General features: G+C 41.5%; 2 protein-coding genes across 3 annotated transcripts; one reads left to right on the forward strand and one right to left on the reverse strand.

The window, feature by feature from the left end:
* Positions 1 to 2,800: 2,800 nt before the first annotated feature.
* LOC130192925 (leukotriene B4 receptor 1-like) lies at positions 2,801 to 4,194 on the reverse strand. Its single transcript, XM_056413127.1, has one exon. It carries the CDS (start codon positions 4,106 to 4,108, stop codon positions 3,023 to 3,025), a length of 1,086 nt encoding a protein of 361 aa, XP_056269102.1. The 5' UTR covers positions 4,109 to 4,194; the 3' UTR covers positions 2,801 to 3,022.
* Positions 4,195 to 6,134: 1,940 nt separating this feature from the next.
* On the forward strand, positions 6,135 to 20,990 carry LOC130192934 (E3 ubiquitin-protein ligase AMFR-like). Of its 2 annotated transcripts, XM_056413139.1 has the most exons (14): positions 6,135 to 6,270; positions 9,389 to 9,700; positions 9,794 to 9,886; positions 9,983 to 10,147; positions 15,067 to 15,222; positions 15,905 to 15,945; positions 16,513 to 16,645; positions 16,907 to 17,040; positions 17,167 to 17,277; positions 17,699 to 17,898; positions 17,986 to 18,089; positions 18,230 to 18,364; positions 18,471 to 18,661; positions 18,996 to 20,990. In XM_056413139.1, the coding sequence occupies exons 2-14, from the start codon at positions 9,452 to 9,454 to the stop codon at positions 19,150 to 19,152; spliced, it is 1,869 nt and encodes a 622-aa protein (XP_056269114.1). In that variant the 5' UTR covers positions 6,135 to 6,270; positions 9,389 to 9,451; the 3' UTR covers positions 19,153 to 20,990. The 2 variants fall into 2 exon arrangements, with proteins under 2 accessions (XP_056269114.1, XP_056269113.1); XM_056413138.1 differs by having other exon boundaries at positions 17,699 to 18,089.
* The last annotated feature ends 227 nt before the right edge of the window (positions 20,991 to 21,217 follow it).

Genomic DNA, 21,217 nt, shown 5'->3' on the forward strand with positions numbered 1-21,217 from the left:
ATACTACTGTTGAGTCACGGAATGTAATTTTAGGATGTTTTCAGGCGAGAAGTTAGTAGTTTAAAAATCAAATCTGTGGTCGGTTTGTTATGATTCAGCCCAATACAGATTTGAGGCTCTACTCCACAGCGCCGGGCGGTCAGCGCGCTGTGTGGCCGTCGACAGCAGCCTGATCTCGGCAGACTTTTTGAAATGCTCCGCTGGCTCTGACGTCTCCGTAGCGGTTTAACATGAGATATAATTTGGTTTGAAGGATCTAACGAGCACAGAGTTTATTATTTATTCACAGATAATGTTACATCAGTTTGACTGAGGGTTAAGATTCATAACTTAATATTTTAATGAAACTTTAACGTTGAACTATAGTGCTGTCTTTTTCTTTTAGACCGAATTGTTTGCAATTACATGTGTAATATAGCTATATATATATGTATATAACATTTATTATATATATATACATATTTATATATTATCTAAATATTTATAAACAATATATATAAATGTTTTTATTTCGTACACTATTAATACAATTATATTTGTATGATTATTTTATTTTTAAGTGTATATATATATATCCACACACAAAATTCAAAATAAAATAATTATATTTAGAGAATAATGAGAAAAGCAGGGTTGTCATATTTTGTTTGACTGTAAAACATAATTTACAGTGAACAAGTGGAGTAAACTCAGGAGAAAGAACAGCTGATGTGGTGACGTCATCAAGTAAGCTGCTGTTCACTGACTTTCAGTGCTTAGGGCGCCACACTGACAAAACCAGCAGAATTCAGTGCACTGAAAGTACCCGGATGGTGCACTGCAAACGGGCAAAACATGTAGTGTAAAACGATGGACACTACTCGCCCTAAACGGCCGCCATCTTGGCGACGTAGCGGAAGAGGAGGAGCCCTTTCGCCAGCTTTTCATTTTATTTCTAAACAATAGCGGACGAGATGGCTACGGTAGCACAAGCGGTCGACCACGGAGGCTCCTGCCGCGATTGTGGAGGTATCGCAGTTTCCACATGGGGTGGCGAAAGGGGTAAACAAGGGACAAAAAGAGGGCAAGAAGTGCATTCATTTGGTCAGTTTAAGTTTCGCGGGTATCGCAAGCAGATTTTCGTACGTCACTCCCGGCTTAATTTCACGGATGCCGTGAACAGATTTGCGTACGTCACTTCCGCCAAGTGGTTAACGTAAGTGTTCCATTTGATACAGCACTTAGCGACGGAGTGCACTACAGATGTCAGTGCACTGTATTGCAGTGTACCTCGTAAAGTGTCCGGTCGTAGACACAGCCACAGCCTTGGTCTTTACAGGTGACAAACGTACACAAGCGCCATATACACATATATATATTCAGGAAGTTACTTGATTTGTAAAATAGTGTAACGTGGGACTTTTTAACTCGTTATTGTCGCTCAAGTGGGACGTAGAGATTTCTCTGAATGGGCCTCGCTCCCATTCACAGCTGGGCCCATGCAAAATAAATATTACTGAATTTTTCAAGGTGTTGCGGCCATCTTACCTGGTTCACCATCCGTCATCTTTCAAGGTGCAATATATATATATATAAATAAATATAAATATATACATATACAGGACTGTCTCAGAAAATTAGAATATTGTGATAAAGTTCTTTATTTTCTGTAATGCAATTAAAAAAACAAAAATGTCATGCATTCTGGATTCATTACAAATCAACTGAAATATTGCAAGCCTTTTATTCTTTTAATATTGCTGATTATGGCTTACAGCTTAAGAAAACTCTAAAATCCTATCTCATAAAATTTTAATATTTCCTCAGACCAAGTAAAAAAAAAGATTTATAACAGCTGAGTGTTTGTCAAGGCTCAGGAAACCCTTGCAGGTGTTTCGAGTTAATTAGACAATTCAAGTGATTTGTTTAATACCCTACTAGTATACTTTTTCATGATATTCTAATATTTAGAGATAGGATATTTGAGTTTTCTTAAGCTGTAAGCCATAATCAGCAATATTAAAAGAATAAAAGGCTTGCAATATTTCAGTTGATTTGTAATGAATCCAGAATGCATGACATTTTTGTTTTTTTAATTGCATTACAGAAAATAAAGAACTTCATCACAATATTCTAATTTTCTGAGACAGTCCTGTATATATACATATAAATATATGTATATAAATATATATACATATATTTATCTATATATAAATATATATACATATATATATCTATATAAATACATATATATAAATACATTTATATATATATATAAATACATATATATATATTACTTTTGAGATTTAGTTTTGACCTTTGCCATCGTTGGATCTCAGCTTGTCTACCAGCTGGAGACAAGACGAGGATCTGTCACACGACATATTAGTAATATAAGTAGTTGCCGCTGGTTTAAGTTGGCCACGTCATCACAGTTTAAGTGATTCGATAAGAGGTCAGAGATCTTTATGATGAATATGTGAGGATATTTTGTTCCACCCTTTACATGATGATTACTTACGGAATAATATTTTCAATTAATATCACTGAATTGTTTTGAAGGACAGACGATATACATTCTAGTTTAGCATAGAGTTTTTATATACTTTAATACGAGGGCATATTTCCCCCCAAAGAAGCAGGGAATCTAGTCAAGTTGTTTTAAAGTTAACTCAAAAGAAGAGAGAATGATTTTTAATAAATTAAATTATCGTAGCAGTTTCCAAACTCATTGATCTCAACGTATTCCCCTTCATTTTTTTCAAGTCAGAAAACAGATGCATCATTAATTGTAACCAACAAAACACATGACACGACACACGAGTGTGTAATAATTTTTAAGTGTTCACATTTTTAAAACTACATAGCAATAAATTATCGGCAAAATTGAGAAACACCTAAAATTGCGATCAGGTGTCGGAGTGTTAATGATGTGAATCACTACACATGAACATTAACAGCACTATTTTACATGTAGCGTGCCGGCCTTTAAAGCCTGACATCCTATATACGTCTTCAAACTAAAATATAATCCCTTCATCAACTACAGAGGAGAAACGTCACATGTCCCCGTCGGCACGGTTACTTTTCCCCCCCTATCAGACATCAGCTCCGTCTGTGAATCTGCTGCCCTCTGTCCCGTCTGCTGCCGCACTACCACGTCCCTGAGTGTGTTGGTGTGCGCGGCCATTTCCTGGAACAGCCGGACCAGTCGGGACCGCTCCAGACTCTCCTGCAGGTTCCTTGCAAAGAGGGCGTATAAAACGGGATTCACAGAACTGCTGATGAACGCCAGGGCGCCGGAGCCGAAGACGACGCTCTCCGGCACGCATTCGCGCTCCGCGCCCGACCCCAGAATGCAAACCAGATCGATGGCGTTGACGACGTGGTAAGGCGACCAGCACAGTGCGAACGCTATCACCACGGCGTGAACCAGAAGCGTGGACTTCGGTTTGGATTCGAAACTCATTTTCCTGAGCTGCGCCGCCACTCGCGAGTAGCAGATGCCGAGAATGATAAAAGGAACCACGAAGCCGCACGAGGTCTCCAGGCATAACATCGCGATGGCTCGTGTCTCGGAGGTGAACTCAAAAACGAAACACTGCTCGCTTCCGTCACGTCCGTCCAAAGGCCCGGTCAGTAAAGATGGCGCCCCGAGGAGCAACGCGAAGGCCCACAAAAGTACCAGACATCCGTTCATGGCGCTCTCCCTCCTCCAGCGCATCATCGCAAATGGATGACAGATGGCGAAATAGCGCTCCACGCTCATGAGGGTGATGAAGAAAATGCTGCCGAACATGCACACGCTTACGATGTACACCAACGCCTTGCAAAGGGCTTCTCCGAGCAGCCAGGCGCGGGCCAGGGAGTAGATCCAGAGCGGCAGGGTGACGAGGACCAGCAGGTCGGCGACGGCCAGGTGCAGGATGAGCATCACGGTGTGGGAACGCTGCTTGACGTGTCTCAGGATGGTCCAGATCACCAGCAGGTTGCCCGGAGCTCCCACCAGGAAGGACAGGCCCAGGATCACACAAGCCACCGCCGTGCCGCCGTCAAACTCCTCGGGGGCCATTTGATCCGAAGGAGAAGGAGAAGGAGAAGGAGAAGGCAGCTCGGTGGAGCGGTTCATGCTGAGAGTGCGTCTGCGCTGACCGCGGCGTCTGAATGAAAGGAAAAGCAAAGTGCTGTCCGAGCAAGTCTCCGCTTCCCTTTATGGATGACTTGAACTGAAACCATTCGAGTAAAGTAATCGGTGCGTCGGAGATAGCTGATCTAAACTTTCTGTTTCTGTTCTGTGACCATTTTTATGACGAGTCAGGTCGACGACACCTTGGCTACCGACGTTTATTGGATTGCCATCGAATGATTACACTTCCTTTACTGCGTTGCAAACCAAACAGCAGCTTGTAGTCCCTTTCTCCAATCACTTTGTTGATCTGCACTTCACACATTTCATTTACACATACACACACTTTGCATTTTGCACACTCTGCAGTCATTAGTATTATATTTGTGTATGCATATATGTTGTGTATATATATATACATATATATTTTATTTTGTATTTTATATTGTACTTTGTATACTTTGCACAGTCATTGTATTATATTTGTTTGTGTGTGTATATATATACATATATTTTTCATTTTATATACATATATACTTCATTTTGTATTTTATATTTTACTTGTATACATCTATATCTTTCATCCCTGTTTTTTATATTTTATATTTTATATTTTATTCTCGTGTGTTTAGTTTATTGGTGCTGCTACTGTGACGACAAATTTCCCCTTGGGGATTAATAAAGTATCTATCTATCTATCTATCTATCTATCTATCTATCTATCTATCTACCTAAATCTAACTTCACTACGGCTGAAGGAATCTGCTCTTGCCTCGGTGAAGTTGTGTGATGGTTTGGATCCAGAATGATGTGCATTGCTGCCACGTTCTCCAGAGTGTGCATCAGAAGAAACAACTTAATTCCACACACACTTACTTTGGACTCTCTGATATATGGCATGAATAGCAATCATTTGAACAGTTAATTATTATCCAATAACCGGTCATATGGGTTCTGCTGTTTGAGTTCCCAGCCAAAGAGTTGAGATATGCAAACAAATGTAAACTTGTATATTGTAAAATTGTGGCAATAGCTTTAGGATCAGAATATGTAAATGTCTGATTGAAATAAACAGTATAGACCAATTGTTCCACTCGCAGTAAAACTACTATGGATCTACTTCCTGACTCTCACATATCCCATTGCTTTGCAAAAAGTCAAGTAGCTATGATCAGAAGCCCAAGGAGAATTATAGAGAAAAAACAATAATGTTGAGGTTACAGGATTCAACAAAAAATTTATATAATAAATATTAATATAAAAATACATGCATAATACAGGAAGATGTGTTTATTATCAGGAAGAAACTTTAGAACATGTTATATACAGTGGTGGCTGCCCATAGAGGGCCACGGGGCCTGGCCTCACCCACCCTGAGCCAAAATTAAAAATATATAATTAAAAAAATTATAATAATATTAATTATTGTTTAGAAATTATACACATTTCCAATATTTATGTTTTGGAGATATGGAATATACCCAGTAATATTAGTAAAATAGGGTATTTGCACACAGTATATGCGTTTCCTATATATATATATATATATATATATATATATATATATATATATATATATATATATATATATGATATGATATGATATTCCTTTATTCGTCCCACAGTGGGGAAATTTCAAAAATCACAGCAGCGGTGCACATCAGAGTATCAATGAAAATAAATATAAGAACATAAAACTAAATACTAAAAACTAAATACTAATACTAATACTAAATATACAGGGGGAAAACAAAGTAACGTGCTATATATATATATATATGTGTGTGTGTGTGTGTGTGTGATTCATATTATACAATATGTATATTGTATTTGTTATATTATATGGTATTTATATATCAGATTATACTGAATATTATTATATGTTCTCTGAGTGAATAGTGTTATCCCAAACCACACCCGTACCAGTTAGTGGCGGAAGTGCGTCATAACGTTGTTAACCAACCGCCGTAAAGCACCACGAAGAAGAAGAAGAAGAAGAAGAGGAGGAAGAAGAAGAAGGCTCCTCAGCTCAACTGCTTTCTCGATGCAAATAAACATGACGATGTTGACATCTACGGTGGTGTCAGTGCAGCTGCACTAAGAGTCCAACACTGGCTACATCGAGGGGCGTTGGACATTGTGTAAATCTAAGCTTGTGACAAACTGTAAGTGACGCTACAGCAATACAAGCTGTATGTTTGGAGATCAGCTGTTTCACGTTCGCGAAGGAATACGCTCGTACGAGTTGACGTTAGCAATGTAGTTAAACGGCTCATGTTAGGGGCGTGCTCTCGTATTGGTTAGCGTTACCTCCTGCATATATTGACGTTAGCCAGGTTGACCCCTGGCCCACGGGTTTGTCACGTTGTTTGGCGGATTTAACCTCAAACATTTCACCGAAGACGGTCAAATTCACGAGTGCTTCGCACCGTTACTACCTGAGCTAACGTGGTAGCCTTCCTTGGGGTTTGAGAGCAGGTTCGCTCGCGCAGGAGCTCAAACCTCCGCGGTCAGAGTCACGTTGACTCGCGTAACGTTACACTTTACGATCAAATGTCTCGCTTCAATCACATCACCATTACTTTGAGCTGACGGTAACCGTTAATACACTGAGCTCGAATCCAGATCATGTTATTCTTCGCAGTTCGAAAACTCGCAAGACATTAAAAAAAAATCATTACTGAATAAAATTAACACTATCTAACCACGATCCTAGGCCTTCACTCGTATATGTTTCCTGTACCATAGACTAACAGTTGTGTGCGTTTCATGTAGCATAGGCTAACAGGTGTGTATGTTTGTTGTGTGTGTTTCCTTTACCATAGACTAAGAGTTGTGTATGTTTCCTTTACCATAGACTAAGAGTTGTGTGTGTTTCCTTTACCATAGACTAAGAGTTGTGTGTGTTTCCTTTACCATAGACTAAGAGTTGTGTGTGTTTCCTTTACCATAGACTAAGAGTTGTGTGTGTTTCCTTTATCATAGACTAAGAGTTGTGTGTGTTTCCTTTACCATAGGCTAAGAGTTGTGTGTGTTTCCTTTACCATAGGCTAAGAGTTGTGTGTGTTTCCTTTACCATAGACTAAGAGTTGTGTGTGTTTCCTTTACCATAGACTAAGAGTTGTGTGTGTTTCCTTTACCATAGGCTAAGAGTTGTGTGTGTTTCCTTTACCATAGACTAAGAGTTGTGTGTGTTTCCTCACCATAGACTAAGAGTTGTGTGTGTTTCCTTTACCATAGGCTAAGAGTTGTGTGTGTTTCCTTTACCATAGACTAAGAGTTGTGTGTGTTTCCTTTACCATAGACTAAGAGTTGTGTGTGTTTCCTTTACCATAGGCTAAGAGTTGTGTGTGTTTCCTTTACCATAGACTAAGAGTTGTGTGTGTTTCCTTTACCATAGACTAAGAGTTGTGTGTGTTTCCTTTACCATAGACTAAGAGTTGTGTGTGTTTCCTTTACCATAGGCTAAGAGTTGTGTGTGTTTCCTTTACCATAGACTAAGAGTTGTGTGTGTTTCCTTTACCATAGACTAAGAGTTGTGTGTGTTTCCTTTACCATAGGCTAAGAGTTGTGTGTGTTTCCTTTACCATAGACTAAGAGTTGTGTGTGTTTCCTTTACCATAGGCTAAGAGTTGTGTATGTTTCCTTTACCATAGACTAAGAGTTGTGTGTGTTTCCTTTACCATAGACTAAGAGTTGTGTGTGTTTCCTTTACCATAGACTAAGAGTTGTGTGTGTTTCCTTTACCATAGACTAAGAGTTGTGTGTGTTTCCTTTACCATAGACTAAGAGTTGTGTGTTTCCTTTACCATAGACTAAGAGTTGTGTGTGTTTCCTTTACCATAGACTAAGAGTTGTGTGTGTTTCCTTTACCATAGACTAAGAGTTGTGTGTGTTTCCTTTACCATAGACTAAGAGTTGTGTGTGTTTCCTTTACCATAGACTAAGAGTTGTGTGTGTTTCCTTTACCATAGACTAAGAGTTGTGTGTGTTTCCTTTACCATAGACTAAGAGTTGTGTGTGTTTCCTTTACCATAGACTAAGAGTTGTGTGTGTTTCCTTTACCATAGACTAAGAGTTGTGTGTGTTTCCTTTACCATAGACTAAGAGTTGTGTGTGTTTCCTTTACCATAGACTAAGAGTTGTGTGTGTTTCCTTTACCATAGACTAAGAGTTGTGTGTGTTTCCTTTACCATAGACTAAGAGTTGTGTGTGTTTCCTTTACCATAGACTAAGAGTTGTGTATGTTTCCTTTACCATAGACTAAGAGTTGTGTGTGTTTCCTTTACCATAGACTAAGAGTTGTGTATGTTTCCTTTACCATAGGCTAAGAGTTGTGTATGTTTCCTTTACCATAGGCTAAGAGTTGTGTGTGTTTCCTTTACCATAGGCTAAGAGTTGTGTGTGTTTCCTTTACCATAGACTAAGAGTTGTGTGTGTTTCCTTTACCATAGACTAAGAGTTGTGTGTGTTTCCTTTACCATAGGCTAAGAGTTGTGTGTGTTTCCTTTACCATAGGCTAAGAGTTGTGTGTGTTTCCTTTACCATAGGCTAAGAGTTGTGTGTGTTTCCTTTACCATAGGCTAAGAGTTGTGTGTGTTTCCTTTACCATAGACTAAGAGTTGTGTATGTTTCCTTTACCATAGACTAAGAGTTGTGTGTGTTTCCTTTACCATAGACTAAGAGTTGTGTGTGTTTCCTTTACCATAGACTAAGAGTTGTGTGTGTTTCCTTTACCATAGACTAAGAGTTGTGTGTGTTTCCTTTACCATAGACTAAGAGTTGTGTGTGTTTCCTTTACCATAGACTAAGAGTTGTGTGTTTCCTTTACCATAGACTAAGAGTTGTGTGTGTTTCCTTTACCATAGACTAAGAGTTGTGTGTGTTTCCTTTACCATAGACTAAGAGTTGTGTATGTTTCCTTTACCATAGGCTAAGAGTTGTGTGTGTTTCCTTTACCATAGGCTAAGAGTTGTGTGTGTTTCCTTTACCATAGACTAAGAGTTGTGTGTGTTTCCTTTACCATAGACTAAGAGTTGTGTGTGTTTCCTTTACCATAGGCTAAGAGTTGTGTGTGTTTCCTTTACCATAGACTAAGAGTTGTGTGTGTTTCCTTTACCATAGACTAAGAGTTGTGTATGTTTCCTTTACCATAGACTAAGAGTTGTGTGTGTTTCCTTTACCATAGACTAAGAGTTGTGTGTGTTTCCTTTACCATAGGCTAACAGTTGTGATTTGTTGTAACGAGGGCGAAGGTTAACTAACTCTCTTCTGCCTTCACAGGTCTTCTCTTTTGGGATAAACACCATTTCCAGCAGTTGACAAGTGGACCGTGATCACTGCATTATGCCTCTGCTTTTCTTGGAGCGGTTCCCGTGGCCTAGCCTGCAGACGTACACCGCGCTCAGCGTGGCTTTGCTCGCCGGCAGCATCTTTAGTGCCTACAACACTGTGACCGATCCAGGATTTGGGATCTTGGAATCTGAAGAAACACCAACTGAAGTGTATCTTGAACATTTAAATCATGATATTATTGACACAGAATTGACGACCACCGTCTTGTGGTATATCGCCACCGACAGTCTCTTGGTTTGGGTGGGTGTCCTCCTGTGCCGTCATTTGCATTGCTTGATAATATTATGCTCTTAAGAAAACTAATCGTCTCTTTATTCTCTGTTATTCTTCTAGGTATTGGTCAACACATTCTGCTGCTTGTTGATGTTAATTGCTAAAATGATTCAGTATGTCGTGTTTGGCCCACTCAGAGTTAGTGAGAAGCAGGTGAGTCTGTGTCTTGAACGATGAATTCAACGACTTCCATCCCCGGGGTATTAAGCCGCTCTACTTATCTGATTTGCTATGTGTTTTATTCCGCAGCACCTGAAAGATAAATTCTGGAATTTCATCTTCTATAAGTTTATTTTCATCTTCGGGGTCCTGAACGTGCAGACGGTGGAAGAGGTGGTGATGTGGTGTCTGTGGTTCTCCGCCTTGGTCTTTCTCCACCTCATGGTGCAGCTCTGCAAAGACAGGTTTGAATACGTAAGTATTATGAGCTGCACACTTTTCTTTCGGTAACTCGTTCTCGTATTGCTGTCTGTGGTTTGTGACGGCCTTGTGTAATCTATTCTTATTTACATTCTGAATCTCTAATTGTTCCAAATATATTCTTGTTTAAAAAAAAAATACAATTCAACTGAGAATAGCTACAACTTTATGATATTATACGAGATGTTCAACCAACAAAGTCAGTTTACATTATAAAGCGGTGTTATGAAGACAAACTTATCAGAAACTAGACACCACCGGATGTTTTTGGATGGGCCACAAAATAATTTTTTGATGTTTTATAATAAGTTAAAGGCTTGTTACCTTCGCATTGAAAATGAGGAAGGTTATGTTTTGATCGCCATTTATTCATTTGTATGCGTGTTTCTCGCATAACTAAAAAAGTATTAAACCGAATTGCATGAAATTTGGTGGGATGATTGGTTATTATCCGGGGACCATTTGATTAGATGTTGGGATCGATCGGGTCAAAGGTCAAGGTCATGAAAATGTCAAAATCTTCTTTTTACCAAAGCGCGGTCAATTTATATCCAATTGGCATGTAACTAATGCCAACATGTTCATAATTCAATGCCCAATATTGTGATATGCGAAGATATGCGCTCTACCGAGTGCCCGTTCTAGTTTAAAGTGTTTAAGTTCTGCTTTAAAAACAACCGTCTCTAAAGATATGTCATGGGAATGGACTCCGTCGTACTCGGGAGCGACAGAGCTCTTATTTGTTCTGAGTTTAGTTTAGCCGATTGATTTCCAACTCTATATTGTGCTTTTTTAAAGTTGTGGGCAGTTGTGCCCCCAAACGTCTGAGTAACCGTACTCTTCTGAGCTCAGCATCTATTAATAGTACTTGAACTGGTATGTGAGGCTGCTGATTGACACGTCCCTGTATCATATTTTAGTCTGCATGTTCGGGCAAACAAAATATCTCATTGAATCCAACCCCCTTATCTCTTCAAGGCTATGACATTTAAAACGGGCATTAAGTGTGTTTGTAAGGAGCTGCTCAACAGACAGCCCCCTGCCCAAAAGGTAGAGATCCCACCAGCCACACACACGCTGGACATCAACTGCAGCCCCCAACAAGATCTGAGGTGAGGAAGGCCATCAAGGAATTGCGACGTGGTAAAGCAGCAGGGCCAGATGACATCCCATCAGAGGCTCTACAAGCGGATCTCGACACCTCAACCACCATGCTCCACCAGCTAATAAAGACCATATGGTTGGAAGAAGGAAACATACCAACAGACTGGAAGGACGGGCTCATTGCTGTCATACCAAAGAAAGGAGACCTCAGGGATTGCAACAGCTACCGAGGGATCATGTTGCTATCAACACCAGGCAAAGTGTTCAGCCGCATAATCTTGGAGCGACTGCGTAAGGGGGTGGATGATGAACTGAGAGAAAACCAAGCTGGTTTCAGAAATAAAAGATCGTGCACCGACCAAATTGCTAGCCTCAGGATCATCATTGAGCGGTCTATAGAATGGCGAACACCTGTTCATGTCAATTTCATAGACTTTGAAAAAGCATTTGACAGTGTAGACCGTGAAATGCGATGGAAACTCATGGCACACTATGGAATCCCCCCAAAGTATACCAACATCATGAAGAACATGTACTGGGACATGCAATGCAACGTACTCTTCCAGGGATGCGCACAAGAAAAATTCAAAGTGCTCACTGGCGTGAAACGGGGCTGCCTGCTTTCCCCTTTCCTCTTCCTTCTGTGCATTGACTGGATCATGGTACAATCAACCCACAATAAAAAGACTGGCATCCAGTGGAGTCTAACAGAACATCTGGAGGACCTCGACTTTGCGGATGACATCGCACTACTCTCCCATAGCCACCAACAGATGCAGGACAAATCCGAACTGCTAGAAAAAACGGCAGCTGGACTTGGACTCAAAATAAATGGACCAAAAACCAAAGTAATGCGGATAAACACCAAGAACACGGACCCAATAACCATCGGGGACCAGACGCTGGAAGATGTCGACAAATTCACCTACCTGGGAAGTGTGATAGCTGTTGATGGTGGGACAGAGGATGACGTGAAGACAAGAATTGGGAAAGCAAGAACAGCATTTAATATCTTAAACAAAATTTGGAAAAGTAAAAATATCTCCCTCAAGACGAAGCTTCAAATCTTCAACTCCAACGTAAAAACCGTGCTGCTCTATGGCTCCGAAACCTGGAGAACTACCACTAACATCACAAACAAACTACAAACCTTCATAAACCACTGTCTAAGATGCATCCTGGGAGTCTTCTGGCCAAACACAATCAGCAACATCAACCTATGGGAATGCACAAAACAAGAAACAGTAGACATACAGCTGTTGAGGAGAAAATGGAGCTGGATTGGACACACACTACGAAGAAACACAACAGCAATAACAAAACAGGCGCTGACATGGAACCCACAAGGCAAACGGGGTAGAGGACGACCCACAAACACCTGGAGAAGGAGCACAGAGCAGGAATTCAAGAAGAAGGGGCTGACGTGGAAACAGCTGGAGAGGACGGCTCAGGACAGACGAGGGTGGAAACAATTCATCAATGGCCTATGTTCCGAGAGGAATACAAAGGCCTAACTAACTAACCTTAAAGGGTACCTGTAGTGCAAAACAATATGTAGCCAGATCAAAAGATAATGTGTTTCTAAAGGTTATTCATGCACTGACGGTCCAGTATTCAATAACAATACGTAGTTTAGGCTGTTCAAAGTCCTCAACTCCGACATGCGACATTGCACTGGAGCTTGAATATGTCGCGGGTGGTGTGACGTCAGATCGTTGATAGATCGACAGCCAGCCACAGCGGATGTGTTCAGATACCAATGTAAACAACGTCGAGCGCTCGCAAACAAATGCTGAGAGATTGATAATATGGACGATGAAAGATTGTCTGATTCAGCAACTGGATACTTGTTTGAACCTTTAAAAGCAGACTATCCCCATTTAGTGAATTGTGACAGCGATGATAGCGATGATTCTGATGAAGTTGATGCCGAAGGACCAGCGGACCAGATGCTTCACCGTGCGGACTGTGCACGCAAGTCGGCGGACGTTTGGTGCAGTTGTGGAAATGTGCCACAGAAAACAGACATAGAGTGCATTTGTTGTAAAGAGCACGAACTTATGTCCGATGATATAGCAGGGCTCTCAAGTTTTGAAGACAGGCAAGCGTGAGATTTCCATCAGCACCCGATACAGCTGACTGTTGCGCGCCGCATCGAGCCGAAAAGAGTTGTCGACGCGGTTGCTAGTGACTATTTCTACTCAACAATCGATCGGCGTATTGAGCACCCCTGCATTAAATAGCCGAGAGGTTTTTTCAGCGTGAGGAATTAGATGTGTGGCGGGAGTGCGTGAGATAAGACCGAAATGCGTGAGTCTCACGCTCAATGCGTGAGACTTGAGAGCCCTGATATAGTGTCATTAGACCTCATCTGCTTCACACAAAAGAGTGAGCTTGATAGCTACATCGCGCATAAGCCAGCGCTGGAGATGTCTTTCATTGATGCAATGTTCGGCCGACATGTTCGGGGGTGCTAGTGACTTTTTCTTTTCTCCGTCCGTCCCGATGCGCGCAAACCGGTGTCGGGAGCTCCATGGCGCACGAGACGGCGGGCAGAGGACTGTTAACGCAACACGAGACAGAAATGACGTGCTGCTGCTGTAATGTGGCGCTATAGAGAAAGTGACAGGGGGGCGGGCCAATTTGTGTTTATGTCATGCGATCTACCAATACTACGCCGCGATCGACGTATTGAGCACCCCTGATATAGATTGTGTAATTCTTGAGGCCACCGATCTATCCCAAGAAGCAACGCGTGTAGAAGTGGCTCCGGATTGGCTGAATTCCTTTCAACGACTCTACGTCATAGTTAGCTTTGAGCTGGAGTAAATAACTAGCAAAATGGCTGCGCCCACGGACTCGGAATGTTGACAAAGAAATGTAAATCCTCGGGCTATGCGTGACTTGTTGACAATAGCGGCGGGGTAAATATGATTTATTTGATGCGCCGAATGGATGTATCACGTTGTTGTTTTGCACTACAGGTACCCTTTAAGTGTGTTTGTAGTCTGTGATGTCATTCTGACTGGCATTGTGTACCAGAGGGTCGTTTCTGCCTGCCATGCTGTACCAGTTTGTCTTTGTTTCTGTCTCTCAGCTTTGTCTATAGATGCACATTAATGCAGGTTCTTTAAAGGTTGAAGTCTGTCAGTTGTCTTAGCCCAGCTGCCTTTATTAGCTTTAGCCTAAACATTAGGTCCAACTAACGATGCCTGGTATGTGGTGCTGTCAGCATGCGAGGGAAACACGATGCTGTTGAAGCTCTACAGACGTGATGGAACCTATTTTATCCTATTTTTTTAATGTTTGTAATGAAGTCCTAAATTACAGTCTTAAGCCTTATTTGTCTTACGGTTGTGTTTGTGAGGGAAAGGTTGAAAGGAAATGATTCCTCTCACTAGAAATGCTCTTTGGTTCCGAGCCTGATGATAAATCATGAAGTTGAGCACGCTAACAAAAAGCCTTGTACTTTGGTGGCTGAATTAATTCTATTGATTTAGGATTATTTCGTAAACGAATGCAGATTTTGCATCGTTTCAGAAATAATTTACTTAAATTATAAAATTATCTGTGCTATTATATTATGGACATTAAAACACAAAATATTTAGTTGAATTTTTGCCCGCTGAAACCTTTTTATGAATTCCCAATCGGTTGCGTTTCATCGTTATTTGTCCTTTGTACCACTTTGTGTAATCCACAAAAACTCCCATAACTATCAAAATCTACCCAGAAACCGTGGGATATAATAACGAAGGGGGGGAAAAAACTTTGAGAGAGCAATAATCCACTCATTTCCCACCCTACAGCTGTCCTTCTCACCCTCCACGCCCATGAACAGCCATGTACGAGTGCTTTGTCTCCTGGTCTCCTTGCTGCTGGATTGCTGTGGGCTGGCTGTGGGCTGCAGTGGTCTGCTTGGAGCGTCCTATGGCATGCACACCATCTCCTTTATGGCAGCAGAGGTAAGAACCTGGGTCCCAATGAGTTTGTTCTAACTTTTCTCTATTGTTTGGGTAACTGTGTTTCATGTGGCATATTGTAAACATTGCTAATTTATTTCATGGCAGACACTTGATCATTAAAGTACCGTTGTACAACTTACTGGGGCTCTGTGATCTGTGATCATCTATTGTTCTGTCCATCCTGGAGAGGGATCCTCCTCTGTTGCTCTCCTGAAGGTTTCTTCCCCCTTTTTCCCCCTGAAGGGTTATTTGGGAGTTTTTCCTGATCCGATGCGAGGTTTTGGGGCAGGGATGTCTATGTGTACAGATTGTAAAGCACTCCGAGACAAATTTGTGAAATTGGGCTATACAAATAAACTGAATTGAATTGAATTGTGATCCTCCCTGATGTTTTCAGTTACCACAGTGTTTATGCTGAATGACTACTGGGGGAAAAAATATACTTGATTGATACAGAAACTACATACATTACTAGAAGAGGATATTTTAAATGGAGGTTAAGTCGAATAAAAACAGTTTTTTCTCTTCACCATTTATTTATTTATATATATACAAAATTAAATAATATTTATATTTTATATATATATTAAATTATATATATATATAGAAATAAATATTATTTAATTTTTTTAAGTCAATGAGAATTAAATGGCATTCACCTCTTTTCCTTTTCTCTCCTCAGTGTCTGCTGGTGACTGTGCGCACTGGGCATGTCATCATGCGGTAGGTTTCTTTCCACGCCTCCTTTACAAATGTGTGCACATTGCTGCACTGCCGATGACAGAGCAGATTTATAATCGAGGGTTAACGTGAGCAACACCCTTTGTTTTTCCTCTGGTTCCATTACACCACTGTGATGAGCTTCTTCATCCCAAAGAGAGAGATTTGGATTATAGAAGCATTATACTCAACTCAGACCAAACTCTCCTATATTGGATTGGATCATGGATTGATTTCAAGTTTTTACCTTGGGTTTAACATTATCCACGCTAGATTAAGAGTTTATCAGTGTTCCATTCCTGTTTTCTAACCAAGCATATTGACTTTAAAGCTATTATACATTTGGGACATAATAGTAAACTTGTGAACTTTGATTTTCTGTCATTACACTGGTGTTCTCTCTTTCATAGCAATGCTTCCTGTTTAATGACACCACGATACTTTTACACCATCTTTTGTATCATTTTTAATTTCCAATCCTCGTCCAACTTAAATGCCACATCATCCACCATACTGTCTAAATATCACCGATGTTTCATGGCCTGATAGAGTTCTGCATGTGCCCTCCAGTTATTTCATTCATCTCTGGGACCTGAACCATCCAGGGACCTGGGAGAGAAAGGGAACATACGTCTATTACACCGACTTCGTCATGGAGCTGGCGATGCTCTTCCTGGACCTCATGCATCATATCCATATGCTGGTGAGCCACAGGGAACGGCTCACACACGTGCACTTTGTATACTTTAATCTCACAAATCCGAATTTGGCCTCAGGGCATTACAATCTGTGTAAAAAAACAACATCCTCCGTCCCCCAGATGTGCAATAGATTTAATTTAGACAGATTGAACAAAGTAGCAAAATTAAAAGCATAGCCACGAGCAGCTGTCTGCATCTGGTGATATGAAAATTATGTATTTTTTTCTACTCTTTAATCTTTTTGTCCATATGTGCCTCATTAGCTTTTTGGGAACATCTGGCTGTCCATGGCCAGCTTGGTTATCTTCATGCAGCTGCGGTATCTCTTCCATGAGGTTCAGCGCCGGGTCCGCCGACACAAGAACTACCTCCGCGTCATCAACAACATGGAGGCCAGGTGAAAATTACATTTCGATTGAATTCTTTCCCCCTTTTTTTTGCCTCATGTTTTTGTGGTTCTTTGTTTGCTCGTTACTCGTTTCATCGTTATTTAAAATCCACTCTGAACTTTTACGTTTTGCAGATTTGCCGTTGCTACTGCGGAGGAGCTGGCAGCCAACGACGACGACTGCGCCATCTGCTGGGACGCCATGTTGACGGCGCGCAAACTACCCTGTGGTCATCTCTTCCACAAGTAAAGTGTTTGACTTCATAATAATGTTTAAAAAAAGTTATTTTACTGGTACCACTGACCCGTGGCTCAGTACATAGCCTAGAAAAGGTTACATATAGGTGGTTGAAGGTGAGGCTGTAGAAATAGCAGGGCGACCAGATAAATCTTTTTTTTTTTTCTAGGGTCCAACATGTTGCATAAGTTAATATATTTTTGTAGCAGACCTTACTACAGAACTGTTATTAACTTTTGTAATATGGCTTTTTTTTTGGTGGATATTTATCTGCCACCTTTTTAAAGTTCTGAGCAGTTTGACGGTTCACAGCTGCAGTGAGATGCTCTGCCCTGATTCTGATGCTGCCCCGAGACCTACAATGATTAGTCAAGTTTTATGCAGAGAAATGTCATCATAACATTTGTGTGTGTGTGTGTGTTTCTCCAGCTCATGTTTGCGCTCGTGGCTTGAGCAGGACACCTCGTGTCCGACATGTCGGACGTCCCTGAACATTAATGCGGACGGAGGCCAGCCGAGGGGCCAGCAGCAGGCCGGGGGGGGCTTGGAGGAGAACATTGGCCCAGCAGGGGCTGCTCCGGATGCCATACCACACATCAACCAACACAATCACTTCTTCCACTTTGATGGTAAACTGAGGGGGAACCTTGAGCGCCCTCACATCAGCTGTGTGCAGGATGATGAACAATACAACCCATACGTACATTCTCTTCCAGGATCTCGCATTGCCAGCTGGCTGCCCAGTTTCTCAGTGGAAGTAATGCACACCACCAATATCTTGGGCATTGCTCAGGCCAACAACTCTCAGCTCATGGCTATGGTGAGTTCATGTATTTTGAATGTTTTTTTTAATCATTAAATCACTGATACTTTGTGTTTAGGACTATTTTTGTGTTAAATTACCATAAATCTTTCTCTAAGTCCTTTCTCTATCGCCATCTTGGCTTTTGATGTCATCAGGCCCATCAGATCCAGGAGATGTTCCCTCAGGTGCCCTCATACCTGGTGATGCAGGATCTGCAGTTGACCCGCTCCGTAGAGGTCACCACTGACAACATCCTGGAGGGTCGCATCCAGGTGCCTTTCCCGACGCAGGTCCGTCAACTTTGGGTTGAATGTTAAAAGCGTTGTAATCGTCGGGTTCACTTGCCAGGCGGGATGCGGCGATCCGTCACATATTTTGTCCGCGTTCCTCCCTCAGGCCATCGAACGGGCCCCTACGCAGGCGAGCGCTGCGCCAGGTGACCAACAAGGGTCCGGCGCGGCAGCCGAGCAGGGCCTCAGCGAGTCGGACAGCGTGGAGGTCAGAGGAGGTCGCTTCTCCAAGTCGGCTGAGGAGAGGCAGAAGTTGCTCAAGCAGCGGAAAGAAGAGATGATTCTGCAGGCACGCAGGTCTGGACACGGCGGGTTGTCTATGTTGTTATATTCAAAATAGCCTCAATTTAAAGTAAGAAAATGTTCTCGTTTTTGTAAAAATAGGCACATTCGTCATCATAGCTTGACTGTATAAATTGTGCTTCGCAAAAATAGAGCGTTGCGAGATGGGTTTGTCTCGGTCTGTGAAGAAATACAATACAAGGCCTTTATTTGGAGACCAGAATATCTTATTGGCCGAGTAGCAGAGAACTAACAAATAGAACTTTGTTCACTAGTGGTGAACTTTTCTGGTTTGCCCTTTCCCCCCCATGATCTTGCATTTCATACCGTGTGCTCTTAATTTTTGTAGGAGATTTCTGAACAATAGCCCAGAGGACCCGGATGAGGACCTGCCCGGGCTGGAGGAGGACCTTGTTCCCGACTTGAGCTTGACTGCGCTGAGGCGGAGAACCATGGCGGCCGCCGCAGAGAGACGCATGCAAACTCAACAAGACCCCGCGCCTTGAGACGCCGATTGGCGTCGGCAGAAGAGCGCCACGTCGTCTTCCCGAGAGGCACGGCGGACGAGAGCTACGTCAACCCTGCCCCATTTCGGTTTACAGTCAGTGGTCGTCGCTTCTTCAAACAATAATTAAAAAGTATTGCAAACGTAGCCCTTTGGGCTGGATTGGCCTGCCAAAAAAAAAAAAAAAAGGTGGGACTGTTGTGAACGGCTTCTGCATCACTGATTCCAGAGTGTTTGGAATATTGTATAAATTGATGGGTGCAAGTCCAGAAATGTCAGGTTGCATTGCCCTTTATTCACGTGCCACACATCGCATCGCTTTAGTAGGCAGTCGGTTTCTACCATGATTGGGACCGGCTGTCAAAAATGAGCATGCTTTGCATTCAGAAGAGTCTTTTAATGAGAGGGGTGCGACGGTGTCATTCATAGAAAAGCTGTTTGGGTCTTTAGTTTTTCTTTTATCAGACTTTCTTTTCACTTTGTTTTTAGCAAATGGTGGAAAAGCTACGTATTCTGAATCCTCGGAAACTCATCCGATGTATTTGCGTGATGCTACGAGTTTCAGCTGTGAATTGTCGGAAAAATAACATTTTTATTTCTTACCTCGGCGTAAGAGAATGTCACTTTAGTATTGTTCAGCCTTTCTGTCAAATATGAATGTTCCTATCAACATAATGCTGCAAACAAAGTGTTTTTGGACCCACATGGGTTGTTCTGTATTTAGTGTGTCATATCACCCATTGGTTTAGTTATTTAACACAGGGGGGAGTGGGCATGTAAAGCTTAGTTTTTCTAATAATATTCCCTTGAGATGCATTGGGGATGTATGAGTACAATGGGTGTCGTCATCCTCGGTCTTTCTAAAATTACCCTCTGATGATAAGCAGTTAGCATTGTTGTTTTCCACTGAATATATATCGCTGGGGCCCTTAGTCACCTGACTCCATCCTTTACAATGTTGTGTGGTATGTAGAAAGTGTAAAGTCTGTTACAACTGTACTTGCGGGGCCGTCTCTTGAAGACCGTTTTTGAAACGCTTTCAAGAGGCCTTGACGGGAGAAATGAGCCGCAGCAAAATGTTCTCAAGACTTGACGACAAATATATAGTCAACGACCTGAATAGTTGAGCATAAATGTGCAGGGTGTTTTTATTTGTGCAAACTCACATTGAGGAGTACTTATTCACAATTCAGAGCAGCAAGGAGCATCATCATGCGCTGCTTAAAGATCTATATTTCAGTAATGTGTATAACATGGACTGGGCCCGTCGAAACATTTTGGGTGTTTTCAGATTTCACTGAGTCTCTCGCTGCTTGAGGCGTATCGGTGACAAGAGGGAGACTGTATTATAATTGAGTTGTTATTACGGTGAAAGGGCATTTTGAGGGGGGATGTGCATGGATCTAGACAAAGTGCTTTTTGTTTCTTTCACTTTATCCCAAAGAGCAGCCCACACACTTCCACTGAAGGCTGAAGTGGTGTAATCTTAAGTTTATTTAATTGATCAAACTCTGTTTTGGCATTGGTGTAAGAAGACGCAAATATCGGATTTATAATTTCAGATTTTAACGTTAGACAACATGTTCAAGACTCATTGGACAGTTTTTTGTTGTAATTTTTAGATTCACTTATTTAACAGCTTTTAATATCATAATACATTTTCCTATTCTTGGGTTTCATAACCAGTACTTTATTTAATCAAACTGAAATGTGTTCCTGTATTTATGTGCCTAAATCAGGAATGGATCGGTTCTGGATCATTTATGTAAATCTAGGTTTTGTAAAGTATGTTAATACAAAAGACTCAATAAATGGAGCTTCTACAGCTTTTTAACAAGATATATGTGGTGATGTGATTCTTCTTCTTGATGCTTTAAACCGCCTTCGCCTCCACAGACTGCTGCTGCAGGCCTCATGTGAAGAGGGCATTGTCAAGCAACAACAAAGGGAGGCCGTCCTCATGGGGAGCGGACCGTTGAGCTTATTAGCCCAATGGATTGAGCCATTAATATATTATATATATATATTGTGTTTATATATATATATGTTATATATTGTGTGTGTGT

This window comes from Pseudoliparis swirei, chromosome 4 (genome assembly GCF_029220125.1).
Source record: "Pseudoliparis swirei isolate HS2019 ecotype Mariana Trench chromosome 4, NWPU_hadal_v1, whole genome shotgun sequence".
In the NCBI taxonomy this organism is placed as follows: Eukaryota; Metazoa; Chordata; class Actinopteri; order Perciformes; family Liparidae; genus Pseudoliparis; species Pseudoliparis swirei.

What these genes read in the sequence shown, in the direction of transcription:
- LOC130192934 (XM_056413138.1), top strand. Translation starts at nt 9,452, where the DNA reads ATGCCTCTGCTTTTCTTGGAGCGGTTCCCGTGGCCTAGCCTGCAGACG. An exon ending in TGTGGTCATCTCTTCCACAA is followed by an intron (nt 17,278 to 17,698) that starts GTAAAGTGTTTG and finishes GTGTTTCTCCAG; the next exon opens with CTCATGTTTGCGCTCGTGGC. An exon ending in ACTCTCAGCTCATGGCTATG is followed by an intron (nt 18,090 to 18,229) that starts GTGAGTTCATGT and finishes TGATGTCATCAG; the next exon opens with GCCCATCAGATCCAGGAGAT.
- LOC130192925 (XM_056413127.1), bottom strand. Translation starts at nt 4,108, where the DNA reads ATGAACCGCTCCACCGAGCTGCCTTCTCCTTCTCCTTCTCCTTCTCCT.